General features: G+C 50.5%; 1 protein-coding gene across 1 annotated transcript in view; it reads left to right on the forward strand.

The window, feature by feature from the left end:
• The window catches only part of Grik4 (glutamate receptor, ionotropic, kainate 4), a 214,486-nt gene extending 188,909 nt beyond the window's left edge, over positions 1-25,577 (forward strand). Inside the window, exons 14-20 of the mRNA XM_013009509.1 lie at positions 2,250-2,359; positions 4,824-4,997; positions 6,908-7,073; positions 8,441-8,666; positions 13,618-13,746; positions 23,446-23,564; positions 25,476-25,577. Of these exons, the coding sequence (XP_012864963.1) occupies positions 2,250-2,359; positions 4,824-4,997; positions 6,908-7,073; positions 8,441-8,666; positions 13,618-13,746; positions 23,446-23,564; positions 25,476-25,577 (1,026 nt within the window). The remainder of the gene's footprint in view (positions 1-2,249; positions 2,360-4,823; positions 4,998-6,907; positions 7,074-8,440; positions 8,667-13,617; positions 13,747-23,445; positions 23,565-25,475) is intronic.
• Position 25,578: the final 1 nt, after the last annotated feature.

A 25,578-nucleotide genomic window follows, 5' to 3' on the forward strand; every position in this document is an offset into this window, starting at 1 on the left:
ATTGAACCTCTAATGGGGTTTCAGATTTAGAAAGCAACAATAAAAGATGTTGTTTTTGTCTCGCTATCTCACAGTTCAAACACAGGGAAAAAACAGTCCCGAGTGACAGGGCACAGAGAATTCAGGTCCATTTGCCCAGAGAACATCTGGGGCGAAGGGTGGCCCCTGGAGTGGACCAAGCTAGTGCTTTCTACTGCAGGAGGTCTGTAGGCAGGATCTGCTCCTTTGTCTCCTTCCAGACTCTCTGTAACGGGTTCATGGTGCTCTGTCTTCCTGTGTCTGCCGCTGGCTCTTGGTATGATGCAGAAGACATGGTCAGCCTGTGATCGATACTGGATTGACCACATCAGGGCCTCTGATTCCACTGCTCTTGTGTCCTGTGTTTCCTGTTAGAAATTTGACATAATGGTGGTACCAGACATGCCCAAATGTCTGTTTCCTTCCTTTGATGACTGGGCTTCCTTCCTCAAACGCTTGCATTTTCACAAGATTCTGTGCAGATCAGCACACATGCATGCACCACGGGGACGATGCTTGCAGGTGGTTTCGTTGGACTCGTCCCTAGCTCGTCATGCTGGGAAAGCAAACCTGCCTCAGAGAGATCACCTGAGAGGTGGCTGCTGTGTTGCTGAATGGCCACGAGGCCCCCAGTAAATGCCCCCCTCTCCCCGCCATGCCTGGCAGAGGGTGAGCTGTTGATATCCTTTGCCTCCCCTGAGCTGTGGTCTGGAGGGGGAAAGGAAATCCGTTTCCCAGGTGCGAGAGGAATGGATTCTTTGAGAAGGGATGGAAAGCCATCCAGAAGAGCAGGGGGAACCACCCAGGACTGGGACCCTGTGGACACAAGAGGGCTCTGCAGAGCGGTGTCTCTCCACCTGCTCCGTGTGCAGCCTTGGGAGTGGCAGTGTCACATCTCGCCTCCTATGAAATCTGCTACTGGATCAGTTTAGCGCAGCATTGGCAGAAGGGGTTCCCATTACTGGCTTTTTTTCTCTAGTATTTGCATGAAATACCTAGATACTGATAGTAAGTTGTTCCAATGACGGATAGAATCATGAGCTTGAAGGCTTACCTGTCCGTGGAATACCTGAGCTTCACACCAACTTCCAGTCTCCTCCATGGACCTCCTGGGATCCAGAGACCATAACATGGTAGTGTTTTCCACTCTGAGCGGTCCTTGGCACCATCCAGACCAGTAGTTTCATGGCTTTGGAAAGGGCAAGCCAAGGACAAGACAGAGGCCTGGGTCAGGGATGGGAAGAACACTCCGCATCTACAATGGCGCCCGCCACTCCACTCTGTGGGTGTCAGATCACCCGGTCATTTACAAAGCTAGATGTGTTTATTTTCCTGTGCAGTCTCCTCATTGTTCAATACTGGGAACTATTACAAAACACTGGCCAACAGACGAAGTCAGTCTGTGGGCTCTGTGATCCTTAGACCTCCCGTGGGATTTATTTTTTCTGATCTAGTCCAATTCCAATTGTGGCTAGATAGGATCAGGGACTTACCCAAGACCATACAGCTAAAGATGGAGCAGATGCCTCACCTGTGCTGCTCATTCCCTTTGCTTTCCTGTGAATGAGGGTAGGCGCTTGGCATCCGGGCTCCGCCCCTGGCCCCATCCTCTGGTGGTGCACGTCTGTGGCCGCGTTCTCACACGCGCGTGCGAGGCCGGGCTGGGCCTTGGTCTTCGAGTCAAGACAATGAGTCTTTGGGTCCTAGGTCTTCTACTTGACAGCTGTGTGACCTAAGAAACATCTTGACTGCCTCGGACTCTGTTTATTCCATTGGTAAAACGAACCTAAGAGAAGATGCCTTCCCAGCCTGTTTCCAGGCCTGCTGAGGACGCCTCACTGTGTGTGAGATGACCTTGCAAGAAAAGATCCCAGATGCCTGTGGCATTAGCACGCTTGTGAGAAAGATGCAGGGGTCAAAGAGGGATGCCGAGGTCAGATGCCCAGAGCTCAGAGATGCTCCAGAGCCCATCCATGCTGCCCCAAGAATACCGTGGTGCAGCGGGGGTAGACAGGGCTGCTCCACTTGTCGGATGCAAACCTCCCTCTCCTAGGAAATGGTCCGCCACCCAATCTGTGAGCTCAGAGTTCGGAGCAGCCCCCGCTAGACCTTCATCCCCAATCAGCCAAAGAAATCTAGATCCAAACCCATACTCTCCAGATGCCCTGCCCTGCCCTAAGCCATTTTGACTGACAGTGTATGGTGAATCTTGTCTTCATTTCCATTTCTAGGGTCGCAGACCTGGCTATTTCTCCTTCCTGGACCCCTTTTCTCCAGGCGTCTGGCTCTTCATGCTTCTCGCCTATCTGGCTGTCAGCTGCGTCCTCTTCCTCGTGGCTAGGTACTCTCTGCTCCCCGTGCCTGTCCTCACACCGCCACCTCGTGTCCACATCTGGGAACTGCATGGGGCAGGGGTGGGAGGAAGAGAGGGCAGTTGAAAAGACCTTGGTGCCAAATGGGAGGGATGGGAGAGGAGCTCGGGACCTGAAATGCTGTCTGCCCAGCTGTCGACTTAACACTGCCCATCCATCTGGCTGCATGTACCATCCCTAATGTGCATGACCCAGACAGGAACACTTGTCTCAATTTGCTTCTGCACCCCTGCCCCTTGCCCCTTGCCCGTCTCCATCTCCCCCCCTCCAGCCACCTTCCCTGCCCCCCCTCTCCCCATCATTTGTGTAGGAGCCTTGGGAAAGAGGGGAGAGAGTGAAGTGGTAGGAAAATCACTCTGATTAAGCACTGTGCATTTGGCTGCCCTGGAAGCAGTCCTTGCCAGGACCTGCCACAAAATGCTGAATGACAAGAAACAGAGCCCGCAAATCCAGAGGGGCGGGGTGGGACCCGAGGCTGCGGTGACACCGGCCAGGGAGAATGCTCTTCTGCAGAGCCAGGATCGGCCCCCGAACACACAGCTGTCCTGTTTGAAAACGTCAGTGGAGGGAGCAGGTGGCAAGGGTGTTGGATGATCAGGGTTGAGCTGAGACACATGGTCAGGACAGACTGTGGAGAATACACTTCCCCTGTCCCCCAGAGGCTGGGGACTGACCCAAGCCCTCTGGGAGATGCCCAGGAGCCTCCTGAACCTGTGGCTTCCCATTGATGGCCATGGCTGTTGGTCTCTGAGCCTGTTACGGGCCATCGGTCCAGTCTGGGCTTTGGGATCGCTGACTCCCTCTCCAGGAGCAGAACCAGCCCTAGTGGCTCCCATGCTGCTCCCTCACATCCCTTACCTTACTGCAGTGGACCACCCATTAGGTGAGAGCAGAGAACAGCTCAGGAAATGCTTCTAGAAGTCTGGCGGGGACTTGGTTGCAAGTGATGGCGGGGCTCCCCTCCCCAGCACATTCTCTCTGCAGGCAGTGTGTTGTTTTCATGGATGGGGGAGGGACACATGCTCCACTTAGCAGAGGCAGAGCCCCGGTGACTCTCAGGGTACTAACCCCCCTGTGAGCCCCTGTCTTGCCCAGTGGGGCTGAATCACTCTGTGGGTACCTCTTCCCAGAGAGATGGAGGTCAAGATCCAAAACCGTCATCTGCCGCCCAGCAAAGAACAGCCATGGTCACCAACCGGTAGTCTTCTCCGGCTCTGCGTTTGCGGCTGAGGTGCCACCTACCCCCCCCCCGGGGCCCGTAGGCATTGCCACTGCCAACGATCTGTTGTCAGTGACAGCTGGCGAGGTGCCGGAGCTCGCAGGCTGTCTGACACTTACGCTCTCCACTTCGCAGTGCTGTCTGCCACCACTTGCAGGAAGCTGTCGGCATGTGCCTGGCTCCACGGCTCTGAAATTCACTCCAGCCCCTGGGCATAGTTCTCCATCCACCTCTACAGCCAGGAAAGGGATCTTAGCGCTTCATTATCTCTCCCTCACGCACACTCACACACACATACACACACACACATGTACACACAAGCATACTCAACCATATTGAGCCCAGGATAATTCTGTTCTACAGTGGAGGAATGCAAAGGCTCCTGGAAACTCCCAGAGGTTTGGGAGACAGCCAGAGCCACCCCCCCGGCCCCCAGACCCCTTTATCTGGACCCACTCTATTCCAATCTCATACTCATTTGAAAGAGGAAATGGAAGCAGTGGCAGCCCCTGTCCCCTGGGGCCAGCCCCGAGGCCCGCAGAGGAGCCTCCTTGGTAATTCTGCTGAAGGCTGAAGGTTGGGAACTGTGAAGGAGGACAAGGCTTTTCAAGCCCTAGGAGTCCCTGTCTGAGGGCTTTGGGACAAGAGACAAGTCACTTCCTAAGTTTCTCATAACCTCTCTGCTTCCTGTCAGGGGGCTCCAGTGATTTGATGTTGGAGGTCCATATCACAATGCATTGGGTAGCTGGGTGCTGGTGGCTCACGCCTGTCATCCTAGCTACTCAGGAGGCTGAGATCTGAGGATCCAAGATTCAAAGCCAGCCCGGGCAAGAAAGTTCATGAGACTCTTATCTCCCATTAACTGCCAGAAAACCAAAAGTAGCGCTGTGGCTCAAGTGGTAGAGCATTAGCCTTCAGCTGAAGAGCTGAGAGGCAGCGCCCAGGCCCAGAGTTCAAGACCCACGACAGACAAAAAAAAAAAAAAGAATTCATTAGGGAAGAATGTTCCTTTGGTGAAAGAAAAATGCCACCAACTTGGTTCAACAACCCTCCCCTTCTCTTTTTGCTTGGGAAAAAGGCAAGCCCCAGCCACCAGGCCAGCTGGGTGAGGCCCGGAAGGAGAGCTGCCTCCTCTCTGGGGCCTCCGCTCTCTCGGGCCTCTGTTCCCTGTGCCCGCCTTCTCAGCACTGGAGCTTGCTCCTCTCCTCCCACAGGTTGACGCCCTATGAGTGGTACAGCCCGCACCCGTGCGCGCAGGGCCGATGCAACCTCCTGGTGAACCAGTACTCCCTGGGCAACAGCCTCTGGTTTCCCGTGGGCGGCTTCATGCAGCAGGGGTCCACCATCGCCCCCCGGGCCTTGTCCACCCGCTGTGTGAGCGGCGTCTGGTAAGCCCCCCCCCCCCCGACCAGGCCGCAAGGGGTGGGGTAGCAGGACCAGACCGAATGGGGAACCGTGGGGGATCCTGAAGAAGTCCACTGTGGCTGCTGATTGACAGAGAACTTAGCAGCCCAGCTGCCCCTAAAGCCTTTTACAGACCAAGCTAGCATAGGAGTATGGGGCTGGCTGCCGGCTCAGACAGTTGGGGGCCACTTTACCCCCTGCTCTGCAGAGTCAGTGCAAAGAGGAGGTAAGGGAGCTAGCCCTGACTGCACAGCAAAGCAAAGGCAACTTCTTGTCCTGCAAACAGCTGGCAGGCATATGCAGATATATGCAAATGTGAGTCTACTGGGAAGTCCCTAGAGGAGGAGGGTGGGACTTGAGGCCTGGCCTCCTGGCTCACTGTCCAGTAGGTGTGGAAAATAGAAACTCCTATACACTCAGAGATGGGCAGATGATTCGGCGGGCGGGAAAGCTGTTTGGAAACATGAAAGTGCTGCATCCATTCCATTTCCTGATGGGAGAATATGGGGGCAGGGGAAGCATATAAAGCCCGAGAGGCAGGTCTGCAAAGTAAGAGTTTGGGATCATCTATTAAAAATCAGCTGTTGGTTTGGACTCCGATGTGTTTAGGGCTTAGTAGCGTGACCCACTGTTTCCTCCTCAGTTGGTTGAAACTAAAGGAAAAGGAAAAACGGTGCTTCAGTCTTTGAGTTAGGGTTGATCTACACACCTCACAAGCGTGAAGCGAAGCAGAGCAAACACGATTCCCATTTATAGACAGAAGAGCGGCTTTGCCTACGACCTCTCAGGCAGAGCGGGACCTCCCCGGCTCTCTGGTACGCATACCGCTGTTGCTTCACTCCCATGAAGGAGGCCTGCAGGAGTTCCTGGGGACATGGCAAAAGGGACAGTAGGGCTTCCTACTTGGCAAATTCCACCTGGAGGCTGCCAGCCGCAATGCGTCGGCTGGCCGTGTCTGTCTACGTCACGACATTGTCTTGTGAATTCAGACCCTCTGAATCAGAGTCTGATTCTTCTTCATAATTTGCTCATAGATCTGTCCACCTTCTTATCCATGAAAGAATTGAGATACATATCCATCCTGTTGGCCTAGCGGGCAAAGCTTACTTAACCTACCGAAGTGAAAAAACAAAACAAAAAAACCCTGTTAAAGGCTTTAGCCTGTATGCTTCCTGCATTGCAAACTTATTCTAATTTTTGATGAGTTCTAGTAACTTAATAAAGCGATCAAGTCTGGGACCACATGGCCATTGTAAGAGTATTTTCAAATTCCAACGTGTTAGCAGTTCAACGATATGGTGAAGCAGTCTGTTTTCATGCGAGACTTTGTGCCATTAAGATCTGTAGAACTAGTTCTGCAAGAAAAATTCACCAATGCGTTTCCTGGCAAATCATTGTTTTTCTCCGGGCCTCAGTTCCCTCACCATCAAATCAGGATAGGAGATTGGCCTCGCTGAGTGATAGGGGTCATGGAAGGTTGTGGAGGTAGTTCGTGGCAGGACTTAGTATGTGGCCACGTGCATCCGAATGTTGGCGTAAGCACCAGGAGGCAGGGCAGTAGGCCCGGCTCCAGCTCTGAACAGAGCCCTCTGGCTGGTACCCTTAGCTCCTTCACCAGCTCATTTCCATGGTCCCTCAGACTGTGTCCTGTGTGTGGACCACACATCTTTGAAATAACAACCAACAGTGACTTCCTTTCAGAAATTGAAACAGGGGAACCAGTGGTCTTCTTTTTGGGCAACCTTCACGAACTCGATTCATTTCTCTTGACATCGTACACTCCCTCGGGAGAGAGGCACTGGTTTCTCCTCTGTCTCGGTGGGACTGGATTTGGGGGCCAGGACAGTGGGGGCAGTGCCAGGGCAGTGATGACTTCCCGGTCTTTCCTGACCAGGTGGGCCTTCACACTGATCATCATCTCATCCTACACGGCCAACCTGGCTGCCTTCCTGACCGTGCAGCGCATGGACGTGCCCATCGAGTCGGTGGATGACCTGGCTGACCAGACCGCCATTGAGTACGGCACCATTCACGGAGGCTCCAGCATGACTTTCTTCCAAGTAAACCCATGTGGCTGCTCACCGACATGGGGGTGGGGGTGGAACGGAGTCAAGATGTTTGTCCACTGGAGATAAAAACATCGTTCCTCATCTCATCCTCTCCTTTGAGCATCTAGTTTAGAGACACAAGTGGGGCTACAGTCTCCTCCTGCGCCATCGAATAGCCCCAGTAGGAGGTCCCTAAACCACTTCCGGTTACCTTCAGCTTGTCCCGTACATGAACAATTGTTGGTCCTCGAGATGACTTTAGGTTTATCATGGTAGGACTCTCCTTTTGAGTGCAATAATTACATGTTTATTTTATGTGCATTTGGATATATGCGTGCATTCCTTGGGAACCAAACCTGTAGTTTTATTTCCATTACTTCATAAGAAGGGGCTACCATGCACATTTAGATCTCAAGTGGTGAGTTCAATGTTATAGATAGTACCTAGACAACATGGGGTTAAACTGATACACAAATGGCTGAGGTTAGCAAAACAGTAGATAATAGGACCTGGTATGATCCATTTCAGGCTGATAGATCTGAAATAGCAATGCTTTGGCTTTTTGGGGATTTCCTTGCAAAGCTCAGGAGAAGGCCCTGCCACAATAGAGAAGTCTCTGTCAGACAAGCTGATTGATCACCAAGGCTGACAGAACTAGGCCACACAGAATCGTAGTTTTCATATGCTCCAAGATTTCTAGGGAAGTAGATTTCCCTTGGGGCTCTTCGGTGTCTAACCAACCTAATATCCAAGCAGCTGATTTCTACATAAAGCAAGCCCAAGGCCTTCAGCTTTCTGTTTTCCATACAAGTCTCCACGCTGGTAGACACAGAGACCAGGGAGAGTTTCACGTAAACATGGAGTCTGGACAGGCTCCGGGGAATTGTCTTGCTATTGATAAAGCTAAAGCCAGCATCCAATATGTGGCTGTTTTGGGTTTAAGGTAGATAGAAAACAGCTGCCCTGCTTCCTCAGGTGGCATGGCTGTATAAATCCTGAACGAGTCTGAGCTCACTGCCCCACGCTGAGGGACAATGGAGAGATACAACCAGGACCAATCCTTGTACCAGAAAATGGAAGTTGACCCTTGAAGACCAACCCGTAGGCAGAAGCCACAGGGCCTTGAGCTCCTGTGGTCTCTTGGTCTCCTGCACAAGACACAAGTCAAGATCCTCCTCTGCCACGAATCAGTGGCAGGAAAAACCTTGAGCAATGACTCAAGGGGAAAAAGTCCTTGACAATAACGGGACCAGGGAGTGGAGGACGGTGGTGGTCGAGAGGCAGAAGGGCCAGCACTTTAAGGCTTTGATTCCGTCCCTCTTGAAGGCAGCAGTTCCTCTCTGTGTTCCCAACCCTGCTTCTGTCTTTTCTTCCCCCAGAATTCCCGCTACCAGACCTACCAACGCATGTGGAATTACATGTACTCCAAGCAGCCAAGCGTGTTCGTGAAGAGCACGGAGGAGGGGATCGCCCGGGTGCTGAATTCCAACTACGCCTTCCTTCTGGAGTCCACCATGAATGAGTATTACCGGCAGCGGAACTGCAACCTCACGCAGATCGGGGACCTGCTGGACACCAAGGGTTATGGGATTGGCATGCCCGTCGGTATGCAGGAGAGGAGCAGCCTCCCGGGGTAGCTGCCGTCCAGGTCCAGGCAGGCCTAGGGTCCTTAAAACCACTGGACACAGAATTGAATTCAACAACCCTTGTGTCTACAAGCCAGTTTAACACATGACTTTAGGCTGGCACGCTTAAGGTTAACAAAAACACTAACCCATGTACTTCTACTAATAGCAATCAGGTTTAACCTGTAAGTATTAAGAGTTAGTGGATTGGCTATTTAATTGATTCCCTATTCTAATTTGTGTGTGTGTGAGAGAGAGAGAGAGCAGGTACTGGTGTTGAAACTCAGAGCTGGGGGCAGTATCCTTTGGCTTTTTCTCTCAAAGCTGGCATACTACCACTTGAGCCACACCTCCATTTTTTGGTTTTTTAGAGGTTAATTGGATCTAAGAGTCTCCCAGACTTTCCTGCCTGGTCTAGTCTCTTGAGTAGGTAGGTTTACAGGCATGAGCCACAAGCACCGGACTTAATTGTAATTTTTAAATGCACATTGGCACCCTTGACTGTTACTTTAGGGATTTGGTCCCTTCGGTCTCTTACTTCCATTCTTTTGGCCTTTGTTGTGTTGATTAATATCTTTACTGGCAGTGGCAGAGGGAAGAGATAGCTATTGTCAAATGAATTAATGTGACTGGTAGTTAGCATCCCCAGTGGAAAGTGTATTGCCATGATCATGGGAGATGGCGCTTACGATGTTTGTGGGTTTCACTGATCTGTCTAAGCCAGTCAGCATGGGTAATTGAGAATGGCTGGAAACGCGGTTGGCATGCTGACTGGGCACCTGGGAAACTGGTGGATGGTGTGTTGACTGGACACCATCCACCTTTGTTACAGGAGGGTACAGAGGTGTGCTTTTCACACTTGTGCTTTTTGATGGGCATTTACACCTTGAGCCTCCCATTGGTGAGCAAGCTTCCACCAGAAGCTGAGGGGGACAGGATTAGTGGCTGCCAAGATGGCGGTGGGACCCAGCTGGTGCCACTGAGGGCACGCCTGTAGTTATAGGCATTTGGGAGGTTGAGATTGGGAAGATCACTGTTCTGGGCCAGCCTAGGCAAGAGAGTCTGTAAGACTCCATTTTAACAGGAGGAGCTGGGCATAGTGTTATGCTCCTGTCATCTCACAGATGGCAGGAAGCACAAAATAGGGGGATCACAGTTCAGATGTGTACCTTGGTGGGGGGCAAGATCCTACCTCAACACTAATCAGTGCAGAAAAGGATGGTCCCAGACAGGTGCCCCAGATGGTATTGACATACAGCCTTTTGCCACACGTGCACTATTGGGGGCCCCTACCGGAGAGGGTTACGCTTGAATACATGTGTCCTTAAGCAAGGCAACAGGGGAAGCAGCAGGAACTGAAGTCATCAGAGCACAGATAGATGCACTTTCCCTAACACAAAGCTCTACACATTACAGGATTCAGGGGCAGGAGGTATGGCCTGAGTAGTAGAACACCTTGTGAGTGCTAGGCCCCTGAGTTCAATCTCCCCAATTCTGCAAAAATAGAGAGATTTCTATGTCCTTCACACAAGGACATAGAGAGCTCCATGGACCCACACTGGACATTGAGCCTCTTGAAGCTTTGATGGAGGATTTCCCAGCCTCCAATCCATTGCTGTTTACAAAGTGTCCAGCTGGAGGTATTTTGTTGTAGCAGTGGAACAGGCTATCCTTTACTATAATCTCTCTGGAATCAGGATGGCTGGACTCTTCAGAAACAGGCAAATAAGTAGTAACCAAAATGTACCATCACATCAAAAACAGGAAAATGGCAGGATTCATTTATACCTGTGGCGTGCAGTGAACGTAGCCACAGAGTCAGACAGACCTAGTGTTAATGCAGCCTGGTTATTGTCCCAGGAGCCTTCCCTAGGTTGTAGACCTTGAGTTCCACAATCGCCCTGCCCATAACCCCCTAATGCTGTTGAGCAGGTGATTTCTTCAATGCTGATCAGAAGCCAAGCACATGAATATACAGGCAATCCTAGGAGTCATCCCCAAACTCTGTAGATTCTGACACTAGCAATTTTGTAAATCAGAGACCTTGTTCAGCCTACTCGTAAACCTGCATATCCTCTATTTACTGTCATATTTCATCAATGTCGGTTACAGTTTATGGGCAACAGATATGGGCTCCTTGGTTCTCATTGGCTGACATTTCCTTTTAACATGGAGGAGTGAACCGTGAAATGAACTTAGGGCATACCTTGGTGATAGTCCAGTGATTAAATAAATTTAACCTAAATGTCAAGGGCTTCAAAAGTTTTCATGAGGAACTTGACTCTCTCTATATATATGTATATGTGTGTGTATTAGACCAATTCTAGAAACTGTGTGTGTGTGAGAGAGAGAGAGAGAGAGAGAGAGAGAGAGAGAGCGCAATTCTAGAAACTTCCATCAATAACCAAGGAAAGCAGGGAGAAATCCATGTGGCTTGTATCTGGCATAATACTGTTTGCACATGTGATATCTCACTTATGGCTCCCCTCAGTAGATGGCAGGACTGAGATTCACAGCAGGTAGGTTGCCAACTAGAGAGGCTGGCCTGTCCCTGGGGTGCCTGTCTCCAAATCCAATTTGGCCCTGGTTCACATGGGGCCTGCCGCTAGATGGGACAGGATGGGTGGGAAAAGGTGCTGTGAGCTGCTCCAGGTTCCCATGAGAGGCTGGGAAGATTGCTGCACAGCACAGTACAGTGCCCTGAGGTTATGCATGTGTATCATTCCTAAGTAAGAGGGAAGGACATAAATGCAGAATGAACAATGTGGTTGGACACCGGAAAATGAAGAGAAACTGAATAAGGGAAAGATGGGAATTTTATCAGGTGGTTTAGGAGCTTAGAAAGCCGGAGTGGGCAGAGTAGCCTTTCATGCAGCCGCTGATGTGCTGTGAGCTTGAATTGAAAGTGCCTTGAAACTGCTTGCCATGCCTTGCTGAGCCAGACTCTCATCTCTAAATCTGCAATGTTCTTTAGGCTAACACCTAACCACATCTGTAGAGCAATTTGCTCATAAATCCATTCATTTGCCGCAGGTGCACGCTGGGCACCTGCTTCCCCTGAGCCTGCTTGCGAGCACGCGCATCCGTGCTGCGGGCCTGGCGAGCATGTGGGTCCACGTGCCTGGCAGTGTGTGTGTGTGTGTGTGTGTGGTAATAGTAGTAGTAGTTGTTGTTGTTGTTGTAGGAGGGAGGCTCTATTGTGCGAGTCTACAGCCTTGTTAGAAACACAGGATCTCAGGCCCTGCCCCAAACGTATCGGAACAGAACATGCAGTTCAACAAAATCCCCAGATGATCCCGTTCAAATGCGAGAAGCACTCGAAATAACACTTGGTTCGTTCCAAGCTTCTGCCAGACTCCTCCACCGCAGCCCCTGTCGCTCCGAGGCATCTCCTGCCCCAGACCTTCATGGAGCTTGGGCAAGGAAACCAACGGGCAGCTGAGTTGTTTTCCAGCATCTTGGCAGCCGTTTCTCAGTGATCTCAGACCTCAGCCTGCTGTGGGGCATGGAGCGTTCCCCAGTTTCACTTAAGCCTGTTTTTGTGATTAAACCTTAATTCCAGAACGAAAGCCCCTTGACCGCACGCCATCAGAAAAATTCAAAAACAAATCATACTGAACAGAGAAAAGCCTTCTGTTAGAAGAGGGAGGGCAAGTGGGGGCACGGGCGACAGACAGGGAGCGGGCTCTGCTTAACTCGGCTACCAGGACGGGGTAGCTCCATCCACATATATGAGTGGAAACTTCCGTTCTCTGTTGACAGTCCTGCGGTTTGAACTTTTAGCCTTGCACTCACTAGGCAGGTGCTCTACCGCTTGAGCCACATCCCCCACCTCTTGTATTTTTTGCCCTTTTAATGTTGGCATCTGGAGTTTCAACTCAAGGCGTCATACTTGAGGCTAGCTTGATACCAGTGAGCCGCACCTCTAGCCCTGTGTTTGGCTGGTTAATTTTAGGATAGTTTTCTTGCTTCCTGCCCAGTACCTGAGCTATCGACCTGTTAGCTTCCCTGTTAGCTGGTGGGCCCACAGGCTTGAACCACCATGCCCAGCTTCCCTCTGTGGAAGCAGAGGCTCAAGAGCTTTTCTGCCCAGGCTGGCCTGGAACTGAGATCTTCTGATCTCAGCTTCCTGTGCAGCTTGTGTGGGCGGGGGGGGGGGGTAGTGACAGGTGCACACTGCTCCTCAGAGCTCTCAGTTAAGGAGCATCAAAAGCTTTTTCTGCCCAAGCTGGCCTCTAACAGAAATCCTTTCATTTTCAGCCTACCAAGTAGCTAAAATTTCAGGTGAACCACCAGGGCCTGTGGCTGGCTTCTTTAGTTCTTCTTTAGATAGGGTCTTATACTTTTTTGCCTGGAACCAGCTTCCAATTAAGTGGCACCTAGCAGCCACCATGCCCGGCCATAAGAAGAGGCCTCTGTTCTGCATTGTCTGGTGTAATGTAGTGACTGCTGCAAGGGCCTGACAAATCATTGAAGTGGACATTGGACAGTTGACTGGGTGGTTCATGTCAGAGAAACAGAAGCCGTGGCCTCCTGGGGGTGGGTGGGCAGCTCTGCCCCCAGCTTCCAAGTGATGATGGGCATGTTGCGTTGGTGGAATGGGCCCCCTTTTTAATTTAGAAAGTAGGGGTATCTGGAAAGGGAGGGAGGGGGTGACATACCTGAAGAGGCATCGTTTGTCCCGGGCTGGGGTGTCTGGCGGTGGGCTGGGCATGCAGTCAATGTGTCTGGCAGGGGAGGGGAGGAGAACTGAGAAACCTGAGCAAAGCTGGGCCTGCTGTCTGCAAAGGAGGTGACGGGGTAGGTGGGGGACCACAGCCGTCTGGGGGGAGGCCCCACAGCCACCTTGGGCCCCTTCCCCAGGGCAAGGCAGGCAGAATGGCCAGAAGGAGACTCACATCCTGTCTTGGGCTCTCCTGTGACCCCTGCAGGCTCAGTTTTCCGGGACGAGTTTGACCTGGCCATCCTTCAGCTGCAGGAGAACAACCGCCTGGAAATCCTGAAACGCAAATGGTGGGAAGGGGGAAAGTGTCCCAAGGAGGAAGACCACAGAGCTAAAGGTGAGCCTGCATCAGGTGAGGGGGGCTGCTTCCCTGTCCAAATTCCAGACAACGACTTCCAGAACACCCAGCAAAGAGCCTTGAAGGACACGGGGCCTAGGGCTGCGTGGGGCTGGTGCCATCGACATCTTGTGTGCTGTAGGCACCGAGCACCCCCGGGTACATACCTCCTAGAGGTGCTCCCCCACCCCTGGTTCCTGAATCTTCCCCTTCTCATCTCTACCCCAGCCCGGATCCCATGTTCTCCCACCTGGACAGGTGCCATAGCCCCATCGGCTTTTCCCACTCTTGTATCTCAACTAGTGAATTCTCCACTAGCGATCAGGGTGATTCTGTTTGAAAATGCAAATTGGATTGAAGCACTCCCCTGGACGAGCCTTCTAGTGGCTTCCCATTTTTCTCAGAATACAATCCAGAGGGCCAGCCCATGGACATTTGATTGCATGAATGAATGCTCACTCTATTGGGTTTAATGGAGAGCAGCTGTATACATATACAGCAAAGCGGGTGAGGGCTGGAGAGCCCCCAGCATTTTCTGGTGGGGAGGGGAACGTGTATGTTGGCTTGCACTGGTTATAGCCACTGTAGATCGGTTGAGTCTCTGTTGCTTATTTTTAGACACCTGTTTTTCTCAAGTATCCTGGTTTGGACAGTAAATCATATGATCACCCTAGCAATCTACCTAAAGACTTGCTAAAATATGCAACAAATTTGGCTGTGTGTATCCTCCCCGAAGAAGGAGGTTGGGAGCAGAGTGAGGGCTGGCATGTGCTTGTCTTTCGCTCAGCATGAATGATTTTCCCCAGTGAGAGAGTGAATAAGCCACTGTGTGTTTCTAAGTGTCTGTATGTGGATCTCTATCTGGTAAAGGAGAAGGCTCAAGAATGAGAATCTAAGGAGCAAGTCATTTGTAGCGTACAGGAAGCCACATGCTATAATAAAGACCACATTACCAGCGTGTGCCCATTCGTCAACACAGGCAGATGGGCAGATCCCATGTGAACCTCGGCTCTGCCCATTGCTTCTCTGTGAGCTTAGGACTGTGGACTGCTGAGCTCTGGCTGCTTTGTCTGTAAGGTGTTGAGGGGAAGGTGGTGTGGACTAGCACACAGCCCACTGTGAGCGTGGAAGGCATTACCACCACGACTGCTCTGTCCTCTGAAAATGAGCCTTGCTGTACTTCCCGCCTCTGGGGTAGCTTCAGTCTGGCAGCTGTCTGCTGGGGAGTTATTTTCCAAGGTCAGCCTCTTGCTCAAGAGGGCAATGCGGAGGGGGTGAGGTGGCGGGAGGGCTGGGAAGCAGACAGGCCCTCAGAGGGACCCTGTATGGGAGCCTGGGGCAGGTGTCACTCTTAGATTTCGCGGGGAGTTACAGGAGTTACGCAGACAATGTTTTGCTTGTGTCTGGAGTGTGACAGACCCCAGAAATAAATGACCTGTCAAGTGGAGTGGGACTTAGCGTGGTGCCTGGGCATTCAGGAAAGACCGGGCCCAGCGGAAGGCACCAGACAAGGGCGCTGGAAGCTAAGTGTAATCAAGTGGAGGTCGGACATCTCCCCTCACCCCTGTGCTATGAAGCAGGTCCAGAGTACACCCGGGGGGAAGGCAAGAACTAGAGAAAACACTGTATTTAACTGACTCAAAGCCTGCAGTGATGAAGAAGTCTTTGTGTTTGGCAGTCAGGTGGAAATGGAAGCTTGAGGTGAGAAATGTGGTTCATTTATAGAACAGTGAAGTTATTGGCGTTTACAGTTGTCAGCTTTCCAAACCCTTTCCCATCCCATTGAGGTTTAAAGAAGCTGACGGGACAGCCAGTCTCAGGGTGGAGGGAGGAAGAAGGCAGACAGGGGAACAGGGAAGACGCCACAGCCAGCGTGAACAGGCGGCTTCTCTCTCACGCACGTGGGGACCAAATGTTCCCTGGTACAGAGAAGAACACCAGCAGATGAAAAGGAATCAGCGCCAGAGGAAGTCATCCTGCCCAGGTCCCCGTGTTTGGAAAGACACCTGGGTCTGACCAACCTGACCCCGTCACTTGCCCCTCCACGGCTGTCCTTCGGAACAAGAGGTTGAGCTCTCTGAGTGAGAGACAAGGGCTGAGAGCAAACCACCACGAAAGCCAGGGCGTGGCTGCCAGCCCAGCCACAGCAGCTAGAGCCAGTTCTGTGTGGCGGCCCGTGTCGTCATGGCTACAGTCCAGGCACACGTGACTCAGAGAGTCTGAAAGCCTTCCTGGCCAGGCAGGAGTCCCTGTGACTTCTTTTAAGCCAAGCAAGAAGCACTAGCCCAAGATGGAAGATGCCATTGTTTCGTTTCTGCCTGGCATGTGAACCATCTAAACTATAACTCACTCCTCAAGAGACTTGGGAAAACAGGACCGGTGTGACCTGAAAGATCTCCTCTCTGAGGTCTTTAAATGGCCACCAGGAATCAAACCACGGAAGCCTTGTTTCCTTGTGCTTCAAATAGCATAGAGGGCAGTAGTTTGAACCTGCTTTCACGTGGCTCCGCAGCGGTCTCTTCTTTTTATCCTTTGAGCCCCTTGGCTTTTTCATGTGCCTACAGGAGGGAGAAGAATGTGGAACCAGCAGAGAAAGATGGAAGTAAAGAAGAGTTGGGGGGATATTTTTTCAGAGACCTTGGAAACCGACAGTGGCTATAGGCACTTTGGTTTCAATTAAAATGTGTGAGACAACACTCGGGGGCCTCACATAATCCCTGTCTGCTTTGTTATCCTATTAAAATGCAAAAGATTTCAAAGGAAAAGAACTGGTGCTAACCCCACTTCTAATCCAATAATTGCAACCCAGGCATCACTGATTCCAATGAGGAATCCTGACATTGAGGTGATGCCACCCATCTTTAGGGGAGGGTAAGGAGGAGGAGGAAGTGGTAGTAGTGGTGGTGGTGGTGGTGGTGGTGGTGGTGGTGGTACTGGGATTTGAACTCCGCCTCACGCCTGATAAATTGGTGTTCTGTCACTTGAGCCACACCTCCAGGCCTGATTTTTGCTGGTTACTTTGGACACAAAGTCTAGTGACCTTTTCTACCAGGGATGACCTTGAGCTGAGATCCTTCAGTTCTCAGCCTCCTAAGTAGTATGGATTACATGTGTATGACAGCAGCACCCAGCTAAGGCCACCTAGCTTGAGCCTTCTTGCCAGGCCTTCCTTGACTATGGTCAGAACCACGCATTCTCTCTTGGCTCCATCTCTCCTCTTAACCCCTTCACACACACAGGCAGAGCTTCTTTATAGAGCCACAGAGTAATGAGATTGCAGGTCGCGTGGAAGGCTGGAGATTACGGAAGGAGCCAGGTCCGTTCCGAGCTGTTTCACGTTCTTCTCTGCCTTTTCAAAGTCCCGTATTTATTTATTTTCTCACTCAGCAACTCTAAAAGGAAATATTCCCTAGCCACTCACAGATTCGGCATCCCCAGCGCAAAGAGATAGGATTACTGAAGGCTTGCAAGAGCGGTTGCGAGACAAAGACAGTGGGTGAACTCCAAAGAAGTGAGATGCTTTTATCTTAAAAAAACACAAGCTCACAATTGGGCTTCAAAGCCACAAAAATCCTCCATCAGGCTGTGAAAATCGGGGTGGGGCCCCTCTCAGGAGTGGAAACCAGGCCAGTGGCATTGCCTTGGAACCCCGGGAGAACAGGAAGTGTGCTGACCAGCTCAGTGGGAATGAAAGCGTGAGCCATTTTAGCAAGCGTGGGGAGGACTCTGGGATGCTTTCCTCTTTCTTCTCAAGGGGCCTAGATTGGGCTTTCGGGCTTCTCTGGTTTCTCTGGAGAGCACCAGACTGGAAACCTGAACGTGTGAGTTGGATAATGTCTCCGAGTTACTCTGGAGGGATCCTGGCTCTAATCAAATCACATTGATTGCTGAGAGGCAGAGACACGGCAGGGGAGGTTGCCGGGAAGCCTGATCAGACACCGAGGTAAATGGTGACCCACTGAGTCAGTGGCTGAGCAGGGCGGTAATGATAAAGGCCACAGCCCGTCTCTACTTCAGACCCAGCCCAAGTGAAGTCAGTCCATCACAGATTCAGACATTTGACCACATACATTCCGCAACACAGAAGGGGGTTTTATACATGGAATGTATAGCTCCCATGGCGAATCCCTTTCCCGGTCCCTCCTCTGGGATTTTCCTGGAATGAATCCAGTCCCTCAGGATGCCAGGTGCAACCTAAGCCTTAAGGTATCCTTGCAGCCTATGGGGATACTGAGAGACAGGGAGGGGTGGTGTGAGGGGTGGAGCCCTGGCTGCACCTGGCTGAACCTGGACACTTCCACTTGTCATGCTGTCATTGAACCTCGAGCGGGTAGTTGGCTGATTTCTCTGCACCTCCGTTTTCCTTGGTGGGAAAATGTAGTTCCAGGAAGTGCAAATGTCCGAGGGCACTGTAAGGATTGGGTTCAAACAGTGAGGAGTCTTGTCGTGGTAAATGGTCATTACAGGTTAGCTTCGTATTTATGAAGACCATGGGCTGTAGGGTCAGACTCACTGGGATCTACATCTCAGCTAAACTTGCCAGAAACGTGGGCAACTTCATTTCTCTGAGTTGCTGTTTCTTTATAAAATGGGGACAATGGGTTTCCTTTATAGAGATTTGAAGAAATGACTGTCATGTCAAGTATTTTTTTTACAGGAGACACTTGAACTTGTGTTATGATAGATGGTTAAGTACTGCTCCCAGAACTTATATCTTGATAAACTGAAAATATCGTATCAACTGTCCTGTTTCTCCCACTTCTTTTCTTTTAAATTTACTTTTGGCCATTCTGGGTTTGAACTCAGACCCTCTCATTTGCTCTGCTAGTATTCTACCATCTGAGCCATGCCTCTAGCCTAACCTTTTTTTTGTTCATTGTGAGGCTTGAACTCTGGGCCTGGGCGCTGTCCCTCAGCTCTTCAGCTCAAGACTAGCACTCTACTACTTGAGCCACAGCACCACTTCAAATTTTCTGGCGGTTTATTGGAGATAAGAGGCTCACAGACTTTCCTGCCTGGGCTGGCTTTGAACCGAGATCCTCAGATCTCAGCCTCCTGAGTAGCTAGGATTACAAGCCACTGGCGCCCAGCTTAGCCTAACCTTTTGCTGTTGTTGTTGTTTGGGATGGAGTCTTGTGGACTTTTCTATTTGGGCTAGCCTTGAACCATGATCCTCCAGATCGGAACCTCCCTATTAGCTAGGATGACAGCTGTGAGTCGCTGGACCCAGTTTCCTCTTCTATTTTCTATATCCTGTGCTCATTTATCTCTCACAACTCTCTCTAGAGTCTGCGAGCTCTTTTCAGTGGATGTCACTGTGAGAGGGAGCGGCAGCAGCTTACTGTTTCACAATCCTCAGCACGGCTTGTCGTCATTGCATTTTTCTGTGCGCCTGGGCCACTTGTGTATGAGCATGGGCGTGTGGTTCTGAGATGGATTACTGGAAAGCAACGTGGGTCTTGGAATTTATACTCTTGCCAAATGCTCTTCAGGGGTCATCATGACCCAGAGCTTCAGCCCCTTGCGCAGTGCTCATGGCAGCTCCGTAAAGATGTGTGGACTCACTTCACAAGGTTATTTTATGCTGTCTCTTGCTGGGATCACGCCCCGCCCTCTATCTGCGTGCTCTCTCTACACCTGCCTTGTGACTCTTGTGGCCTCTGCCTCCTCTGTTCAAAAGGAGCTTCCCTTCTGTGTCTCAGGGGCAGATGGCCGTAGTGCTGCCTCCAATTACAGGAGGGTTTTACGACGGAAGGGTACAAAAAGAAACCTAGAAATGGTTCTTAGCCACTCAGAACGAAAGGAAGAGTAGAAGGCAGTGTGGAGCTTCGTGTCTTCCCAAAGGGAGCCCCTGTCTGCTGTCATGGCCTGCTGAGGTGCTGAGGCCAGGAAAGGACACTGGTGACTATGATTTGTATTTGTAGATCATCAGTGAGTGCGCAGCCAGCGGTTTGCCGGGCGAGCCCAGCTCTCTGTCAGCCATTGCAGGCTGCTGGCTGAGGCACCGATGAGGGGCAGGCAGAGACTCAAGTATCAGGACAAAACCCCAGAGTTGAAGCCATCTGTCGGAGTGGCTTACGTGGGATCCCCTGTGAGGTGTGAAGGGAGAAGATGACTCCATGGCCTCGGGTACCTCTTGCAGGTGCCGAGGCATCTGTGAGTGCCGCAGAGGCCCTGCAGGCAGTGGGGGGGGGGTGAGGCCACGGCAAAGGCCCTTCTGATGGATGGCTGTGTGCTAGGGAAGGCATTCAGCTCCTCGGAGGATGACTGATGATGGTGCTAAACAGAACTGCTGCCCTCCCCAACGCTCCCTTCCAACTCCCCGATCCATCTGCTCCTCAACTCCGACTCTGCCAGCAATCTATTCTTGTTCCACTTTCCAATAACTCACTAAAGGCATGAATGGTATACAAGCTTCCCCCCTAGGACACCGAGGCCACTCAGCCAGGAATGGGCAGGCTAGGGCCAGTGCCCGTGATTCACCTGCTGGTCCTGAAGGGCGGGAAGCCAGGGACGATGCCTGGGGCTGCTTTAGTGACTTATGGCTCCTACCAGCATTCTGTAGAATTCTCAGCTCCTCCAGGAATGACCAAATCAGTCACCCCGGCAAGGTCACAGGTCCCTTTCTTCTCGGCACCTCTGTCCCATCTGGTGTGGGGGATCCCGGTGGCATCTGCCTGGAGTCCTCCATGTAGGCTGTTGGGTTTTACCACTGTCCAGAATGAAAGTTAGTGCAGGAATGAATACCTAATCACAATATGGAACGAGAGCTCTTGATAATGCAGGCCTCCACACCTGCAGTGCCGTCTTTTGGATTTGTTTTTGTTTTTACAGTAGTGGGGGTCTGAGCTCAGTGCTTTGCATTTGCTAGACAGGCACTCTACCGCTGAGTCACACCCCTAGCCCTTTTTTGCTTTATTTATTTGTCAGATGGGCCTGACAATCTTTCCGTGGCTGGCCTCTGCCTCCCAACTAGCTGGGATTACAGAAATGCCCCCATCAGATTTTTACATTTCTTAAAGAGCATTCTGGGTGGCTGCGTGGAGGGTAGAGGTGAGGAGGAAATAGCTCTAAGCAGGAAAATTATTTCCAAGGCTGCTATAATAGCCAACCAGAGATGAAGTAAGGAAGTGCTCGGATGGAAGGGGACAAGGGTAAAAAGTCTAAAATTGCTTAAGAGGTAAAATCAGCAGGACTTGGTAATCGTCAAGTGCCTGGGGAAAAGCAGGAGACCAAATGCAGGAAAATGAGGATAGAAATGTTCCCAAAGTGATCAAAGGAGATTGGTAAGAGTAGAAGAGAACCACGCTCAGGGGGTTTCTAAAAAGCCAAAAAGGAGACAGGGTTGATGGAGTCCACTGCTCAAAAGGTTATATGAGATCAGGATGAGGAAATTTCCAAGAAGATTAGAATCTAAATGGTATGAGTGGTTTTAGCAGTGAAGACAAAATTGTATGGGATGAGAAAAGAATGGGAAAAGCAAAAAGTATGTTCAGCAGCACAGAGTCATTTTCTCCCATCAGGTAGAGAAGACAGAGCATCGTGAGCCTAAAAGCTTTGTTGGGCATCCGTAATTCTATGTGAGGTGGGCCTTGGGGTGGGGGGCGGGGGAAGAGATTGGCTTCCAAATGCAAAAGGAAACCTGCAAAATTAAATTAAGACATGTTTAATTAAATATCTCCAAAATGGAACATTGTTTCAACTTCATTAATTTTTAAATTTAATATTCATAAAAATGTTATCACATTTAGAAACATTTGTGGGGGTGGGGTCAGGTTTTTCTCATTTTGCAAGCATTCCCTGGTATGCACGGTGATTGCTGAGAAATCACAGCCAAGGGCTATCTATGATTAACTATTTCTTGCCATTCAGTAATATAGAGAAACAACATTTCGAAACTGGAGTTTTACCCAAGATGTAGACACATTTTCTTCTACCTGCTTCTGCGTGGGAAAGGCTCTTCCAGGATACGCATTGAAAGGACTTTCAGAATGTCTTAAAGAGCTTCTGATGTAGACAGGTCTTCCCAAAAATCTGGCCCATGGAAGAAAGAAAGATGTTGATTAGACAGAAAGGGAGTTTTTCTTTTTTTCCTAAGAAAGGAGAGACATGAGTGGAAAGAGCCACGTGGGAGGGAAAGATGGGTGGCAAGTGATAGAGAGGAGGCAGGGGACACAGCAACAGCCGAAGTGACAGGGTGCCAGAGGGCGGGAAGAACACCGTCTCCAGAAACAAACGGGGATGTCCTTTGAGGGACTCCTATTCTTTCTTCCATCTGATGGAGAGCCACCCCAGGGATGGGGAGTCCGGGGTCTCCCAACACCTGAGTAGGCGGCACCCTTTACCACTGCAAAGGCTAGCTGGAAAGACGGGTCCTCCTAGGACATACCCTTCTCCCTCCTTTCTTACCCCCCCTAACCCATTGGAGGTAGCACCGGCCTACAAACCTCTTGGGTTCCAAGACATGCTCCCACGATCAACGACTCTTTTATCCAACTGGCCCTGGTGACTGAGAAATGGGCTCAAAAACCCAAAGGATCTTCCTCTTGAGAATGAGCCCCTTGGATTATTCAAAGTAGGAGCACCTGCATTTATTTGCTCAAGGCACAAGAGTTGACCGTACGTATGGGACTGCAAACCAGAACATATGGCCTGTGTAAAAATGAATTTATCGTGTGAACTCTTGGAACCATTGTCAGCAGATTCTCAGAGAAGCTGGCACGTCTCTCAAGCTGTATTATTTTAAATCACTTGGGGATTTGTGAGAGAAAAATGGCCAGGCGGAGCTATTTTTCCAGTTTTCCTAGGTGTGGAAGGTAGCATTTGATTTCTGGTCCTCACTGGGATGCATCTGGTGTGAAGTTGGCTGGACAATCACATAGCACCATGTTCTTTGATGACCAGGCCAGCCTTGGGATGTGGGAGATTGCCATCTTGCAGGGGGCGTCACCATTTTCCTAGATAAAAGGCGCCATCTGAGTTATGATTGTGGTCCTTGTGGAATCAACATGTCACGTGTCAGGACACGTCCTCTAAAGTCTGGTTTCTCAAATGCCTGAGAAAGGGGTCTGGTTACCTGGAATTTCTATTTCTAGCAAGCTTCCGGCCAATGCAATGGGAACCATGGTTGAAAATCAGTCTAGTGAGAGTTTTTTTTAAGTTTGTTATTTAAAAAAAAATGTTTTCTAATTAAACATGAAATGTTCCTAAGTCAGAAACTTTTGGGGCACTAAATTCATGCTGAAAAAGTTTTAGATTTTGGATTTTCAGCTCAGGGATGCTCAGCCTGTAACACGTTGACCCTCTGAAGTATAATGTGTTCTATCCGTGGTGAGTCAGAACAGTTGCTTTACATCATAGAAGCTCAATGTTAAGAACATTGATAAACGATTTTAGAATTCATGGATATTTTGATGTCCTGTCACTAAAGCCTCCTTCAGGATTGGCCTGGGCCTGTTTCGCAGGCTGATTGCTGCTTCCCATACCCAGATATTATCTTACAATATCTAGAACTTCCTCCCTGCCTCCCATATTGCTCCAAACACCCATTTTATTTTGTTTTAACATGAATAACAAAATCTCTTCCAAGAAAGGGAGTCTAGACAATCTACAAGACTCAAGCTGTGAGCTGTGGCATTTGCCTTGTTGCTAACTGATGTCTTCCTACTCTAATGTTCATTTGTATTTATTCTCTTACAGGTCTGGGAATGGAGAATATTGGTGGAATCTTTGTGGTTCTTATCTGTGGCTTAATTGTGGCCATTTTTATGGCTATGTTGGAGTTTTTGTGGACTCTTAGACACTCAGAAGCAACTGAGGTAAGTTCCAAAGGGTGTGTCGTGCTGACAATTGGGTTACATCCACAGGCTCTGGAGGTATTTCAGGCAGGACCTGTGGACTCCCCAAGGATGGTACCTGGTACAGAGCCATGGAGAGAAACCCCCCCTCCCCACCCCAGAGGAGGAGACCTGAGCGATGTTCTATCACGTATTGACCGTGCATACCCTGAAAGGGTGCCAACCTCACAGGCTTCTAGATTCTTCTTGATACAGCCCAGCAAATACACATGTGAAAATGTTCTGTGTACAACAAAACTGTACAGAAGCGCACGCGTGTGTGTGTGCGTGCGTGCGTGCGTGCGTGTGTGTGTGTGCGTGCGTGTGTGCGTGCGTGCGTGTGTGTGCGTGTGTGTGTGTGTGCGTGTGTCTGTGTGTGTGTCTGTGTGTGTGTGCGTGTGTGTGTGCGTGCGTGTGTGTGTGCGCGTGTGTGTGTGTGCGTGTGTGTGCGTGCGTGTGTGTGTGTGTGTCACGTTACTAATGGAGAATCTGACCTCAGTCCTTCCATTAAGTCTCTTCAAGATACTGCACTTGAGAGGGGAGAGAGCATAGAAGAACAAGAAGTGTCTTTTGTTATGGATCTGGAGAGTTTCCTTTTCAGCTCAGGGATGAGAACTCATAAGAAGGTTTCTGGGCTTTGGAGTTTCATAGACAGAAGTTCAAAGTCTCAGCCAGCAATTTACTGCTCAATTATTCCCAAGATGTAGAGCCTGTCTGAGGCACCACCTGCACACCTGTGAGAGAGCTATAATTGTAATTAATAGTGATGCAGGCCCATGGTTCTTCACCTATAGTCCTCAAAGCCACACAGCTTGGAAGATTCCAAGTTCTTTGTGAGTTTGATGTAAATGCATGGAGCCACAAAAACTTGATGAGCATTCATGGTCTTTTGCCTCATTCAGTGTATACACACACACATTTTCCTGTAGAAATAACAATGTGAATGCACACACACACACACACACACACATTTTCCTATAGAAATAGCATAGGGCTTGAATGTAGAGTTTGCCCAAGACAGCACTGGGTGTGGTACACCTTGGTGCATTTGATTACATTCCTAAAATCTAAAATATTTGGTTGGATACATGACTTGAGCCAAGCATTTTACCTTAGGTGATTGTGGATTTAGGAATAGTGGTGAGTTGGATGTTGGTGGCTCACACCTATAATCCCAGCTACTCAGAAAGTTGAGATCTGAGGATCGATTCTTTATCTCAGGTAAACTATTGAGAAAAAGTGGGAAGTGGTGCTGAGGTTCAAGTGGTAGAGGGCTAGCCTTGAGCACAAAAAGAGGCTCAGGGAGCGAGCCGAAGCCCTCAGTTCAAACCCCAGGACCAGCAAAATAAATAAGAGTGGGGTGGTGGCCCTTGTTTTAGTAAAAGAACGCATCATCCCCAGCCATAGCCAGCTCACTCACAGAGCCAAGAGCTGAGGGGGTGGGCGGCGGGTGGGCGGCGGTAGCTCAGGCCTGTGACCCCATCTCTAACCGTCAGAAAACCATTGAAAGCTGACCAGGGGCACAACGCTCAAGACTCCCTTCCAGAACTCAGCTAGAGGGACCGAGAGCTGTCCATCCAGTGGTATAGCTCAGGCCCCATAAGCAAAGCACAGGACCCTGAGTTCAAACCCCAGTATTACCCAACCCCCCAAAAATGTTTTGATTTTAAAATGATTTAACCTTTGGGTGAAAGCGGGTGGTTGGTGGACACAAGGGAGCTTCTTCCTCAGACCCCAGCCACTGAGCTGGCGGAGGTGGCGGTGAGGTCGTCTTTGGGGTCCAGGGTGAGCTTGCAGGCCGGGATTCCAGGCCCTGTCCCTCATCATGGGCGGGGGGGACCCCCGTGGGGACCCAGGCCGCCTGTGACACCCCCCCCCTTGTCCGTCCCCTAGGTGTCCGTGTGTCAGGAGATGATGGCCGAGCTCCGGAGCATCATCCTGTGTCAGGACAGCGTCCACCCGCGGCGGCGGCGCGCGGGGCCGGGCCGCCCTTGAG

Source organism: Dipodomys ordii, unplaced genomic scaffold (genome assembly GCF_000151885.1).
Source record: "Dipodomys ordii isolate 6190 unplaced genomic scaffold, Dord_2.0 Scaffold10, whole genome shotgun sequence".
In the NCBI taxonomy this organism is placed as follows: Eukaryota; Metazoa; Chordata; class Mammalia; order Rodentia; family Heteromyidae; genus Dipodomys; species Dipodomys ordii.